The sequence below is a fragment of the Chiloscyllium plagiosum genome, chromosome 18 (genome assembly GCF_004010195.1).
Source record: "Chiloscyllium plagiosum isolate BGI_BamShark_2017 chromosome 18, ASM401019v2, whole genome shotgun sequence".
Classification (NCBI taxonomy): domain Eukaryota; kingdom Metazoa; phylum Chordata; class Chondrichthyes; order Orectolobiformes; family Hemiscylliidae; genus Chiloscyllium; species Chiloscyllium plagiosum.
Window position 1 is genome coordinate 38,424,736 of NC_057727.1, and position 15,002 is coordinate 38,439,737.

The window sequence follows — 15,002 nt, forward strand, 5'->3', positions numbered from 1 at the left end:
CATACTGTAATGTAATCTAAAAAATCTAAAACTTTCCACTACTATCTTTGATTGGCCCTAATCTTACTCTAGTCATTCTTTTGTTCCTGATCTACCTATAGAAAGCCTTAGGGTTTTCCTTGATTCTATTCGCCAACAACTTCTCACATCCCCTTCTGGCCCTTCTTCGCCCTCTCTTTAGATCTTTTCTGGCTAACTTATAACTCTCAAGCCCCCTAACTGAGCGTTCACGCCTCATTCTCACATAAGCTATCTTCTTCCTCTTGACAAGAGCTTCAACTTCTTTAGTAAACCATGGCTCCCAACAACCACTGCCCTGCCTGATAGATATATATGTGTCAAGGATCCGCAGTAGCTGTTCCTTGATTAAACTCCACATTTCATATCTGTCCATCCCCTGCAGTTTCCTTCCCCATCCTATGCATCCTAAATCTTCCCAAATCGCATCATAATTGCCTTTCCCCCAGTTATACCTTTTTCCCTACAGTGTATACCTATCCCTGCTTATTGTATTGTAAACATAACCGAATTGCGCCGAATTGCGCCAAATCCAACACCTGGCCAGGCTTTCCCCAGTACCAAATCCAATATGGTATCGGCCCTTATTGGCCTGTCTACACACTGTGTCAGAAAACCCTCCTGCACACATTGAACAAAAACTGACCCATCTACTTGAACCATATTATTCCCAGTCAATATTGGGGAAGTTAAAGTCCCTCATAACAACTCCCTGTTACTCTCGCTCCTATCGAGAATCATCTTTGCTATCCTTTCCTCTACATTCCTGGAACAATCGGAGGCCAACAGAAAACTCCAACAGGGTGACCTCTCCTTTCCTGTTTCTAACCTCAGCCCAAGCTACCTCAGTGGATGAATCCTCGAATGTTATCTCAGCTGCTGTAATACAACCATTGATTAACAATGCCACACCCCTGCCTCTTTTACCATCTTCTTGCTGAAACATCTAAATCCCAGAATCTGAAACAACCATTCCTGTCCCTCCTCTCGCCATGACTCTAAAATGACCACAACATCGAAATCCCAGCTACCAACCCATGCTGCAAGTTCACCCACCTTATTCCGGATGCTCCTGGCATTGAAGTACACACATTTCAAACCAACGTCCTAATTGCCAGTGCCTTCTCATGGCAAAAGTGAGGACTGCAGAAGCTGGAAACCAGAGTTTAGATCAGAGTGGTGCTGGAAAAGCACAGCAGGTCAGGCAACATCCGAGGAGCAGGAAAATCAATGTTTCGGGCAAAAGCCCTTCATCAGGAATGAAGGGCTTTTGCCCGAAACGTCAATTTTCCTGCTCCTCGGATGCTGCCTGACCTGTTTGCCTTTACAGCACCACTCTGATCTAAACTGTGCCCTCTCATAACCTTGTAAACCTATCCCTGGCCTCACTACCCTTAACCTCCTTTACACTGAACTACAATTCAGGTTCCTATCCCACTGTTGCATTAGTTTAACCCCCCCTCCCCCCAAAGAGCATTAGCAAATATCCCCCCAGGATATTGGTACCCCTCTGGTTCAGGTGAAGACCATCCTGTTTGTAGAGGTCCCACCTTCCCCAGAAAGAGCTCCAATCATCAAGAATTCAAAACCCTCCTTCCTGCACTATCCCTGCAGCTACGTGTTCAGCTCCGTTCTCTCCATGTTCCTCGCTTCATTAACACATGGCATGGGCAAAAAATCAGAGAGACAGCTTCCACCCTAGATCCATGAATTTCTGCCTTAATCCCCACCTGTCTTCCTACCTATGTCGTTGGTGCTTATGTGGACCACGACTTGGGGCTGCTCCCCCTCCCCCTCAAGGATCCCAAAAACACGATCAGGGACATCACAAACCCTGGCACCTGGGAGGTAACACACCAATCATGAGTCTCTCTCGTTCCCATAAAACCTCTTATCTGTCCCCCTAACTACAGAGTCCCCAATGGCTAAAGCTCTGCTCCTCTCCCCCCTTCCCCTCTGAGCAACAGGGACAGACTGCGCCAGAAACCTGTACCCCATTGCTCACCCCTGGTAAGTCCCCCCCTCCCCAAACAGTATCCAAAACAGTATGCTTGTTATTGACAGGAACCACCATAGGAGATCCCTGCACTGCCTGCCGGTTCCCTTTCCTACCACTGACGGTGACCCATCTACCTTCTTCACGTGGCTGTGGAGTAACTACCTCTCTGTAACTCCTCTAAATAACCACCTCTCCTCCCGAATGATCCAAAGTTCATCTAGCTCCAGCTCCAGTTCCCTAACATGGCTCTCAAGGAGCTGGAGTTGGGTGCACTTCCCACAAATGAAGTCAGTAGGGACACTGGAGGTGACTCTTACCTTCCACATACTGCAGGAGAACATTCAACTGCCGTAGCCTCCATTCCCACTATTGTAAATTCCCAAATACATCACTGGGAAAATAAAAGAAACACAAAAGACAACATTTGTCACCTTGCCAACCGAGACAAAAGTTGTTTTTTTGTTTAGAGGAGAAGGATGGGTGGGAGACATTACCCGAGTTGTGCTTCAGGTAAAGCAATCACCCAAATTTTTAACCTTTTGACCTCTCCAACTGCCTGCAGGAACTGAAAAACACCAGACTTAAAAGTAAGTAATTTATACTGTAGCCCTTCCTGAAGAAGGGCATATGCCCGAAACGTCGATTCTCCTGCTCCTCGGATGCTGCCTGGCTTGCTGTGTTTTTCCAGCACCACATTTTTCAACATTTATACTGTATACCCGTGTATCCTGACTGATGTGGGATGCATGTGGCTGGGTGCACTGAGATGTTGGTGCCAGTTTCCACGTAACAATTTAATTTGGAAAGTTGGAAAAGGGATCCGAACAGAACAGTTTGGAATAGCTGTACATGTACAAAGTAAAAATAAAAAGTGCTGGAAATACTTAGCAAGTCTAACTGCATCTTTGGAAAGAGAAAAAAGAGTTAACATTTCAATTTGGATATGACACTTCAAAAATGTCAAACATACTACAGACATCCCATGGAAGAACAAATATTTTTCATTTGTTCCTGAGTTGTAGGTATGCTAGCATTTATTGTTTAACCCTAATCACCTTGAGAATCTGCATTGTTATATCCATACCATGTAAAACTTCTTCATCAGGCTTATCTGATCTGCTAAAGAGTCAGCTTGGTTCAGTTATTACTGCTCTTGCTGCTCAGTCAGAAGGTTGTAGCTTGAGCACTCATAACACAAATTAAACTGACACTTCACAGCAATACTGAGACAGTGCTACATTATCAGATGTGTTACATTTGAATGAAATATTAAACAGAGGCTGTTTTTATGTTAGGAATAATCTGCGGTATTTCCACAGATGACGACTGCTGGCAATTTGCGGTAATTGCGACCTCTAGTAGTATGTGGTACCAGGTAAAGGCTGTTTGAGATCATTTACTTCCACCAATCTTGTCTTTGCCTTGTTTTGATTCTACCTACTGATTATTGGTAGTGGTTGCACCACTATAGCCACTGTTCTTAGACAAAAAGAAGATTTACAGTACGATAACAATAAGTCCAACTACACTTGATCAGGCATTGTTACTAGGATCTTAGGAAGCTACTACAGATCCATCTGCTCCCTCTGAAAGCTAAAGCAGACTTTCTTTGTCCACTGACAGACTGTGTATGGCATCAGTAGGATAATGAAACCAATATAACACAAATATTAATGCCTTTGGAAACATTACCTTATATAATAAAACATTCAGTATTGCAAGACAACATTTGAAGAAGAATGGGGAATGTTTTTGCCATGCTTTCTAGCAACTAACACAACCAAAGACAGATAGACTCATCATTGATGTTTGTGGGCCTTGCTGTATACAAGATCGTGTTACAATTGCATTGCATTCCAAAAATAACCTTTCTTAAGTCTTTTCAGATCCCTCAGAACATGCCATAATACTATATAAGTCAAAGTCTTTCTAAAATACATAGATTTCTTTTGGCAAGTTAATAGCCATACTGACACTGCAAAGGACTGAAAGTTCATGTGATAACTGAGAATTTAATGTTCTCATCTTTCTAGAAAGAAATCACACTAGTTCACAGCTGTTCTTCAAGATGGTCTACTGCATCTCAGAAAGAAACTGGCTCCAACCAACATGATTATAAAATTGCAATTCTTGCCAACTGATCACAGAACTCAACTGTGTTGATGGCAACTTTAGAGATATCTCTGTTCCCAAACAAAACTACACTTTGAGCCAAAGAGCAAAGTACAAATGTAAGGAACAGTTGGGAATCCCAAATGATAAAAAATTGACATACCACTCACTTTCTGCAGAATTGCAAGTACTGTCAGCTGATCACAAAGTGGTATAGATGTGACTGGAGAAGTCTGTAGGTGAGCCAAAGGACAAAGCATGATGGTTGGAAATCTGGAAAAAAACATCAAAATGAACACAATAATGTTTTCTTTTGGTTGGAGAATACAGACCAATGTAGTGTGGTAAGTGAATTATAAAACATCTGATGGTGACTTATTGTGAATTTTAAGTTATTTATTTCATTAAAATGGAATACCATACTGTGTTCAGAACAATCACATCAACAGGAAAGAGAATGTAGGCTTGTATGAGAAAGTAACAGAAGATGAAAACACAGAATATGAAACAGCAGTGTGGACTTGAAGGGAAAAGATGGAAATAAAATGCCAAATAAAACAACTCTAAGATGAAAGCACTAAAAGGAATAGTGAATGTGTTGCAAGAAATGTCAGCACAGGACAAACAAATATTGAATCATGAACAGATTTGGGGTAAGCTCTTTGAATACTGTACCTAAATTACAGAGGATATTCTATTGTCATCAATGCATCAAAGTATTTTTTTCTTTTGTGCATTCAGTACTTATCAAGTTTTTTTCCACTGTTACGATCCTGTTAGGGACTATTAACATTTAAAGAGAAATTCAAGCACTTTGTTATAGCCAGACAGACTATTCCACAAGATTGAACATTTCTAAACAAAAGCAAGCTTCATTATATGTAAGAGATTTAAACATCTTAACTTAGCAATATGACTTATAGCTATTTAAGTCATGCACTTAAATTTATTTATTATTTCCCCTAGCAGCTCAGTTGGAACCACACAAAGGTGTGCCATATTGCTATGGAAACCATTTTAATTCTCCTCGGTTTAAGCTGTTCACAAAACTAAGACTTTGATGTACTACCTCTTGGCTGTGGATACCTCAGTCCCTTGATCTGATTGTCTTCTCAATACTTTTGTGACAATTTGCTTTCTTTTGCCATGAGATTATTATCAACCACTGTAGGCCTTTCATTACTCGGCGGTCTTCCACCTTCTTACCCAGATTCCACACAGTGAATGATGAACTCGCTTTTTTTTCCTTCTCCACTACAGTGTAGGTTTACTAGCTGTCATTTACTTTGGTTACTTTTTCTTAATGAGCTGCAAACTGCAGAGTCATAGAGATATACAGCATGGAAACAGACCCTTTGGTCCAACTCATCCATGCCAACCAGATATCCTAACCTAATCTAGTTCCATTTATCAGCATTTGGCCCATTTCCCTCCAAACCCTTCCGATTCGTATACCCTTCCAGATGCCTTTTAAATGTTGCTAATTGTATCAGCCATAACCACTTCCTCTGGCAGCTCAGTAGAATGCAAAAGATTATTTCAGTGGCAGAGAATCTATAACAGAATGATGTGATGCTGAAGACATTTTTCAGTAGGTTAATACATAAAAATAAAACTTCAAAATTTTCAACTCAGGCTCAGCTATTGAGTGAGCCCAGCTATTGAGCTCAACAGACTGGTTCCAGGGATGGCAGGACTGACATATGAAGATAATTGCATCGAATGAGATCGTATTCACTGGAACTTAGAAGAATGACGGAGGATCTCATAGAAACATATAAAATCCTGATGGGACTGGACAGACTAGATGTGGGAACAATGTTCCCAATGTTGGGTAAGTCCAGTACTAGGACTGTGGAAGAAATTTGACCAGATTTGACACAAAATGTCTGTGGAAGCCATTTTGTCACAAAGCAATCTTTGCAGTAAGATGCAGACTACTAACCCTACTTTTAGAGCTGAAACTGAGGAATTTGTTTTGATCACATGACCTTGCAGCTGCAAACTGTCTTAGTTCCTCTGGCCCCTTAGACACAGTTCTGCTTCATAGATGATGTATTGTTCATTACGCCCTCTTATCGGTTTCTGTTTCTGTCTTGCTAAACTTGCAGGATAAGATAACATTCATTTTTGTAGACTTTAAGAAATGTAGGTCAGGACAATGTATGTAGCAGCTGTATGAGCTGACCATTTACCTTACGACTGCCCCAGGTTGCATAGTTAATGGGCAGTAGGTTTGTGTTGTACTATGTAACGTGTAACATTCTGTACTTCATTGGAATTACATTGGACTTCTCTGAACGAAGACGTACTTCCCCATGGCCATGATTAAAAGCTAATTAATTGCTCAAGGTCTCGACTCCTGACTATTTTGTTTTAAACGATCCGGCATAAGATTTATTCCCTAACAGGGGCACAGTCTATGATTAAAGGGTGAGCCATTTAGGACTGAGATGAGGAAGAATTTCTTCACTCAGAAAGATGTGAAGCTATGGAGTTTTCTATCACAGAATGCTGTTGGACCAGGTCATTAGGTATATTCAAGAGGGAGCTGGACATGGCCCTTGCAGCTAAAGGGATGGAGAGAAGGCAGGAGTGGAATACTGGCATTGCATGGCCAGTCATGATCATATTGAATGGTGGTGTAGGCTCGAAGGGCCAGATGGCCTAGTTTCCATGTTTCTATCCCATAATCAAGCTGCAACCAACTTTCTCAGTAATCATCCAGATTAATGGAAATCCGAGAACCTCTCTGAACTCCACACATCTCCATGACAACATAGCATGCTCTAGAATGTCCTCGAATAGACCTTTAAGTAAGTGATCTTCCCTTCATTATAAGATCAAAATTGGAGATGTTCTAGCTGACCATTGCACAATGTTCAGCACCATACATGACTCCTCAGATACTGAAGCAATCTGTTTTTACATGCAGCAAGATCTAGGTTTGGGCTGATAAATTGGCAAGTAATACTCATGCCACACAAATGGCAGGCACTGACCATCTGAAACAGAGAACATTGAATCATCTCCCCTTGACAGTCAATGAAATTTATATCATTATCATCATTCTGGGGGTTACTATTGATGAGAAACTGAACAGGACCGGCCATTTAAACGAAAACCACAAGAACTGCAAATCCTGTAAATCAGAAGCAAAAATAGGAATTGCAGGAAAAGCTCAGCAGGTCTGGCAGCATCTTTGGACAGAAATCAGAGTTATTGTTTCATGTTGAGTGATCTTTCCTCAGAACTTCTGTGCCAGACCTGCTAAGCTTTTCCAGCAATTCCTATTTTTGTCTCAACTATTTAAATACTGTGGCTGAAAGAGCAGATCAGAGGCTGGGAATTCTGTAGTGAGTAATTTATGTTCAGTCTCCCCAGAGGTAGTCCACCTTTCTAAAAGAAACAAGTCAGGAATCAAGAGGTTTGGGGATAAAGGAGTAAAATAGAGTTGAATATTATCAGATCAGCCATGAACTAATCAAAAGGCAGCGCCAACTCTGTGAGCCAAATGGCCTACTTCTGCTTGCAGATCTGATAGTCTTATGGTCCACCCACCCATCAGCTCCAACAACATTCAAGAGATTCAACACCAGCCAGGATAAAGGAGCCTGCTTGATTAATTTTCCATTCATGACCTTAAACATTCATTCTCTCCACCACTAGTACATAATTGTAGCTGCATGCTACATCATTCTTTTTATTATTAATTCATTGGGTATTGGTGTTGCTGTCTCGGCCAATATTTATTACCCATCCCTAGTTGCCCTTGAAAGATGCACTGCAGTATGGCCGTCAATGTTCTTTCGATACAGATGGATTTGGACAAGATGGATTGCAGCAATTCAGGAAGTCTGTTTACCAACACCTTTTCAAAGATAATTAGGGATGAGTAACAAATGGCTAGACCTGCCATTGATACACACAACCAAAATGGGTTCTGTTTTATTCTGGCAAGACCAAAATCACATTGGGTGACTGCTTTACAGAACACCACTACAAGTATGATGTTGTGCATTTTTGCAACTTGGATATCCATATTTCTGGTCTCCTGCAATTTTCCAAGGCAAACTTGAAGATTGGCAACTTTTCCATTCATTAGGCACTTTAAAGCATTCTGGATTCAACACTGAGTTCAACAATTGTAAACCGTAATCCGTGCGCCTGTTTTGACTTTTTTATGCTGGCTTTGGTTTTCTTTGCTTGTTTTTTTTCAATGCTTTCATTTCTCCTCCACACATGAACTTTTATTTCTTACCTCATGACTATTTCTTTTGGCATTGCACCACCTTTTCTCATTGAATCTCTCCTTTCTCCACTCTATAACTGATATTTCCTTTCATTCTTTTTCCCACCCTTCCCAAATTTTCTTGCTTAAAACATTAACGTTTTCCAATTTCAGTCATCAGCCTGAAGTGTTAACTGCTACGGTCTCCATGGATTTTGCCTGGCCTGCTGAGTATTTATAGCGCTTCCTGTTTTTCTCTCAACTTTGAAGTGTTTCATTTTCATATTAGCAGCTTATTTCATATTGAAAGTGGGAAAAAGTATAGAAACGTACCTGTGTAATTACCCTGAGAAAAAAAATTGCGATCATAATCTAAGATATCTGAAATTTACATGTTTGCATATTTTGGATCGAATATTTTCGTAACTTGCACACCGCAGCTTCTTATAACTGATACATTGTTTTTGCTGAAAGAAAATTTTATTTATGTAATCAAACTGGCTTTGATGTTAATATTTACGCATATGAATTCACTGCCTAGCTGCCTGTTGTAGAATTTCACAAGTGCATCTGATTTCTTATTAGCCTAGTCTCAGCCACTCAGCTATAGTTCCAATGATGCACTTCACAAGGGCAAGCAAAAGGAGCTGACATTCCATAATTAACCACAAGCAAAGTTGTGCAATTATGTGGCAATGATCCTGTCAGCTACGTTTAAATCTTTTCTGCTTCCCAACAGGTCTAGGATCAATTGCTGAGATCCTGCATCTGACAACTGCATCGTTTTAGTTTTCAACTGGACTTTGTCAGCTACATTATAACCATGCACCAAAATCGTGCAAGTTGCGTTCATTCCCAGGTCATGCGGAATCAAGATCCAAACTACCGAAGAGTGATCAAAAGAGAAAGAGAAGCACTTGAACACAGAGGAAAAGGAATTGTGAGGTAAGTATTTGCAATTTTGAGAACTCCATTAACTAGAAAATAAGTTTTGAAAAACTCTACAAATGCCAGGTTGTAAACCAACTAATTTAATCTCAGACGTATCTGCACCATTCTTTGTTTTTCTATTTCAGTTATAATCAACAGCAAATTCCATCATTGTTCTTTCAATCTTCTGTGAACTGGGAGCACTTAAATGTTAAACTTTTTGAAATTTTGCCATGTTTACATTTTATTATAATTTGATTTTTCTATATTTTTTAGCCAATAACACAACACCCAAAATGTGAATGAATTCTATTGCTGACTCTTCCCAGTTCAAGAAAATGCAATGATGTGCCAAGTGTAGCAGTTTTTTAAAACTGGAAATGCTGTTCCACAAATCTGAATTACAATTCTGTGCTGCTGAACATTTTTGTATGTTGTTTTATGATATTATATGTGTAGTAAACTATATTTTGATCTGAAAATGATTTATAATTAACATTTACCTTGTAATGTATGAGTAGAATTAGGGAATGGTATGAAGTTAACAAAACCCCATGTACATTTTTAAGATAATATTTCATTCTGCAAAGCAGATTAAGTCTCAGAATTAATACTTGGTTCAATTCTAATTACTTTACGTCGAATTTTATCAACCTGACAGTATTTAATGTGTTCATGTTGACAATCTTTGTGACTGTCATTCTTTTTAATGAGAAGGCACATGACATGTGAAAATGTGTTCTACAATCATAGAATTTTGATCAAAATAATTCAAAACTCTTGAATTATGCTTATGTAAGTGAAAGTGATAGATTAAAATAGATGTTAATAAGTCAAATAGTGACACTTTTCTAATTAACATGGCTTGCTAAATACACTTAATGTAAGTGTATTTAAGTTCGTTCATCACGTGTAATGTGAAAACTAAAGGAAATGTACTTTGTAAACAGTGCTTCAAATAAAAATTCTTCTAAGGGCTTACTTTATAATAACTTGCAAAATGAGAATGATGTTTTCTTGAAGACTTGATGGCCAATTTGTTTTAATATCTGATTAAAATCTTGTCTACAATACATTCTCTTCTCACAAACTATTGGAAAGTACTGGTCAAATAATTAAGTAATGCAATTGTAGCAATGTGAGTAGTTTTATTTTGTAGCTAAGTTAATAGATAATTGAAAACTTTTTCTTCAATTTAAAAGTGTATGGTAAGAAATCTTCATTTGTCCAATCTGTATTGCTAAATACATGTTTCAACACCACTAATAATGTTTATTCCTGTAATTTGTCACTATCTTCCTTGTGGCTGTCATACCTCCTTTACACGGTAAACAGTTTCCTGAAAGACCTACCTCAACCAGTGGTGATGGTGCCAACATTTTCCTCTTGACACAGATCAATTGAATCCTAAACTCTGAGGATGGCATGGTGTCTCAGTGATTAGCACTGCAGCCTCTTGGCGCCCGCGACCTGGGTTCAATTCCAACCTTGGGCGAGTGTCTGTGTGGAGTTTGCACATTCTCCTTGTGCCTGTGTGAGTTTCCTCCCACAATCCAAAGATGTGCAAGTCAGGTGAATTGGTCATGCTAAATTGCCCATGGTGTTTGGGGATGTGTATATTAGGTGCATTAGTCAGGGGTAAATACAGGGTAGGGGAATGGGTCTGAGTGAGTTACTCTTCGGAAGATCGGTGTGGACTTGTTGGGCCAAACGGCCTGTTTCCACACTGTAGGGATTCTAAACTACTCCAGACAATTGCCCTGCTAACAGTTCGATAATCTTGGCCATTAATAAAAATCAATTTTAAATGACCATAACTGGGCCCTGAGGCTCTGGGGGCGTGCTCTGCTTGGGTGGGGGTGGTAACTGGAGAGGAGGGTGAGTGGAATCAATTATATTAAGGTTCGTGCTGGGGCCTCAATGCTCAGGTTGGGGTTTGGGAGTCCAGGTCAGATGTAGCCCTGGGCCTTGTGATTTTGTCACTGGTGCTAATCGTGATTATAACTTAATTTCAGTTTTGCTGAATGAGTCTGGTGCTGTGTAAGACAGTGTTTCAGAAAGAGCTAATGCTAAAGTTGCATGAAATTCCATCCAATCTTATAATATTACAGGGTCTTTGGGTAGAATTGGGCAAGGAGATAAACATGACATCTCTGGTTCCTAACAGTTTTAAGTAATTCTGCCTAACTAATCAATGTAACTTGTACCTATTGCTATTATATAATAAACTGTAACCTCTTATGTCTCATCTTGTAAAGACCCACCATTGGTCTATTGACTAATACTAATAACTAAACATTATGTTGCACCTTTAATGGGTTGAAATATCACAAAATTGTTATGACTGTGAGGACATATTAGGGCAGATGAATGCTGGGTTTAAGTAGTACATTATAGGAGTAAGAACAGTAAAGAGAATGAGAGAATTCAAGATTTTAGAGACTTATCAACTGAAAGTAAAATTGGAGATGCTGAAGAGACCAGAATTTGGAGAGCCATATCTTGAGGGTGGTGGAGGGAATGACAGAGATAGGGTCTGTGAAGCTATGAAGGCATTTGACTTCAAGGATGAGATTTTTTTTATGATCATAGCATTGTCTAATTTAGAAACAATGTAGGTCAGCATTCATAGGTGTGATAGATAAATGGAAATTGGTGAGAACAAGGACTGATATATGAGTCCTTGCATACAGAGGGTGAAAGGTTAGAGGCCTGTTGGAATTTAATTGTAACAACCAAGTGTAAAAGTAACAAAAGGCATGCATAAAATTTTAGCAGCAGAGAAGCTGAGGCAGGAATGAAGTCAGGCAATATTACATAAGTGCAAATGGCAGTTCTAGATGTGTAAATATGAGGCCAAGAATTCATCTTGAGATCAAATATGACACCAAGGTTGCAAGCTGTCTGATTGAGCCTTTAATAGTTGCTAGGAAATGGAGTTTGCAGCATGGAATAGACACAATGGCATTGATTTCCTGATGTTTACTTTGAAGCATCTTCTGCTCATCTAATACTGGATAGTCTAATAGATACTGTGGGTGGGTGGTACCAAAAGCCAGTGGTGGGAGTCAACTGCAGTAGTCAGTGTACAAAACCAGACACTGTTTTAAGGTCATGTCACTGAGGAGCAACATGTAGATGAGAAATGTGAGGAAGCTAAAAATAAACCTTGTAGTGCACAGCATTCAATGGTGCGCAAGTGAAAAAAGAAGCCCAGAACAACAAATGCTGGAGATCATATTGGGTCAGGCAGCATCCATGAGGAGAGAGCAAGCTAACATTTTAAGTATCATTGACTTCATCAGAGCTGAAGAGGGAGGAGGACGATGGTACATAGGGAGCTCCCTAGGAAATGTAGTTCTAAAAAGGCTAAATTTTTCTCACTGTAATAAATGATCAGTTGAGTCTCCTTAACCTTGAAAGAGAAATCTTTACCAGACCACTGGGAAAGGTAATTGAAATTCCAAAAAAAATTGGCCTTGCACTGTATTTTGAAAGTGGCAAAGGTATTTTAGTAATTGCTTGATTAAATGTATAAAATTCATTATCTCATCTGAATATAATCAAACTAACATGTCTCCCCAAAGCCTGTCCACCTTCTAAAAAGCACAAGTCAGGAGAGTGATGGAATATTCCCCACTTGCCTGGATGTGTGCAGCTCCAAGAACACTCAAGAAGCTTGACACCATCCAGGACAAAGCAGCCTGCTTGACTGGCACCGAATTCACAAGAATCCACTCACTCCACCACATACGCTCAGCAGAACAGCGTGGACGATCTGCAAGCTGCACTTCAGAATTTCATCGAAGATCCATACACAGCACTTCCAAACCCATGACCACTTCCATCTGGAAGGACAAGAGCAACCAATATATGAGAACACTGCCACCTACATGTTCCCCTCCAAGCCACTTACCATCCTGATATATTACTGTTCCTTCACCATCACTGGGTTAAAATCCTGGAATCCATTACCTAACAGCATTGTGGGTCTACATACAGCACATGGTCTGCATGGTTTAAGAAAGCAGCTCGCCACCACCTTTTCAAGGACAACCAGGGATGGACATTAAATATTGGCCAGCCAGTAATGCTCACATTCCCCAAGAGAATAAAAGAAGTGATTGTCGACAAAATGGGGTAATTATGTATAGGGATCAACTTCTAACGAACAAAGGGGAGAGTTTTCTAAAGTAGTTGAAAAGAATGAATGCTGTATGTTTGGAATGTTGGGTGGCTTACATGATTCCTCTAATCATTTCTCTCTTGCTGTTTGCTGCAGGTGGCACAGAGCTGTATCTACCAATCTAGTCAAGCCTATAATATATATTCCTGAAGATGAAATGTCCAGACAAAGTGGCTCTGAATGTAGAGAATCAAAGAAAAAAAGCCTTATAAATAAAATGCGAAAAACAGTAGGGAGATTTATAGCACATCCTTACCAAAGCAAGCAGTTAAAGAATGTTGACAAAAGAATTGAAAGAGATTGTGCAAGAAGTCCTTTGAGAACTAGAAGCTTCCCACAATTTCCAGTAAAATGCGATCATGTTCTAAGAACAAGCAAGATGCCTGACTCACCACTGGAGTTCTTGGAAAAATCAGCATCAAACCATGTACAGTGTAATGATTCACACTTATACAGATCTAAAGACGCCAAAACATCCAAGGGACAAGCCAAGCAATTGGCAAATATTGATGAAACAAAGATACTGTCAACATTGAAATCACAACCGCAGAAAACTGGTTTGTATATGTCGCAGAATAACTTGAATGTTATTTATAAACTTGAGGCCATTTTCCATTAAAAAGATAGTCTGTTTAATTCATAACAGAAAGGTTGGATGTTCACATATCAGTTAACTGTTGTGTGTGGCTAAGTCTGGTCAGAGTAGGAATTATTCAGCTGATTCACATGAAGTCTTGGTTCCTAGGCTGAACTGTATCTCCAGGCAGAGGATTATAATGATGGAAGAATACTGACAAAGGTTACGGAAAATATTGAAAATGAAAACTGTTAATCTCATTGTTTGTGACCAGAAAATTGCAGAATTAAAAGAAATTGTTTGAAAGGTTGTAAGTAAGACCTCACTTTGCAATTTATTAAGCTAAGTAATTATATGCTGATATTTCAGCAAAGAAATTTAAAACACTTCCCTCTCAAGTTTACTTCAGTTTTGAAGATTCAATTTCGTCAGGGACCTTTGATCTCAATAGTGTCTTTAGAGATCCTTTTGATATTTTATTTCAAACTTTATACTCAAAAAGGATGCTAGATTAGGATCTGTTTTCTTTTCTTATCAGCACTAGTCTTTTTGCTTAGGGACCTAAACTGCAGGAAACCAAATTTATAATGTAGTCAATGATATGCAGTTCAGCTCTGAAACCACCAGATGACAGGCTTAGACAATTACAGAGGAACATTGATTATCCGAATGGGATGGGCAGGTACTGTATCGTTCAGATAATTGATTATTCGGTTAATTGATTTCCACTGGGGCTCAGGGTTTTCTGTGAAGTCGGCTCCCCATTCAGGAGACGAGGCAGCAGCAGACTGCGTGCGAGCCCCCGCCCCCATGTCTGCGCCCCAACCCTGTCTGCCCCCACCCCACCTCCTGCCCACTCCCCCAACATTGTCCGCCCCCTGCCCACTCCCCCAATCCCATCCACCCAACCCCACCCCGCCGCCTGCCGCCCCCAACCCTGTCCTCCCCC

The 15,002-nt window shown here is 39.9% G+C and overlaps 2 protein-coding genes across 7 annotated transcripts in view; one reads left to right on the forward strand and one right to left on the reverse strand.

Annotated features, from left to right (window-relative positions):
• The window catches only part of LOC122559053 (putative uncharacterized protein C3orf49), a 115,549-nt gene that overhangs the window by 95,305 nt on the left and 5,242 nt on the right, over positions 1 to 15,002 (forward strand). For 2 of the 6 annotated variants that reach the window (XM_043708258.1, XM_043708257.1), the window contains 3 exons: positions 4,051 to 4,473; positions 9,100 to 9,305; positions 13,573 to 14,033. In XM_043708258.1, coding sequence (XP_043564193.1) covers positions 9,184 to 9,305; positions 13,573 to 14,033 — 583 coding nt within the window. In that variant the 5' untranslated portion in view covers positions 4,051 to 4,473; positions 9,100 to 9,183. Of the gene's footprint in view, positions 1 to 4,050; positions 4,474 to 9,019; positions 9,306 to 13,278; positions 13,431 to 13,572; positions 14,034 to 15,002 lie in introns of those variants that run through there. The other 4 variants (XM_043708260.1, XM_043708261.1, XM_043708259.1 and 1 more) reach the window with 4 other exon arrangements.
• LOC122559260 overlaps positions 1 to 15,002 on the reverse strand; it is a 47,224-nt gene that overhangs the window by 24,753 nt on the left and 7,469 nt on the right. The window contains exon 2 of the mRNA XM_043708641.1: positions 4,293 to 4,402. Within this exon, the coding sequence (XP_043564576.1) occupies positions 4,293 to 4,389 (97 nt within the window). The 5' untranslated portion in view covers positions 4,390 to 4,402. The remainder of the gene's footprint in view (positions 1 to 4,292; positions 4,403 to 15,002) is intronic.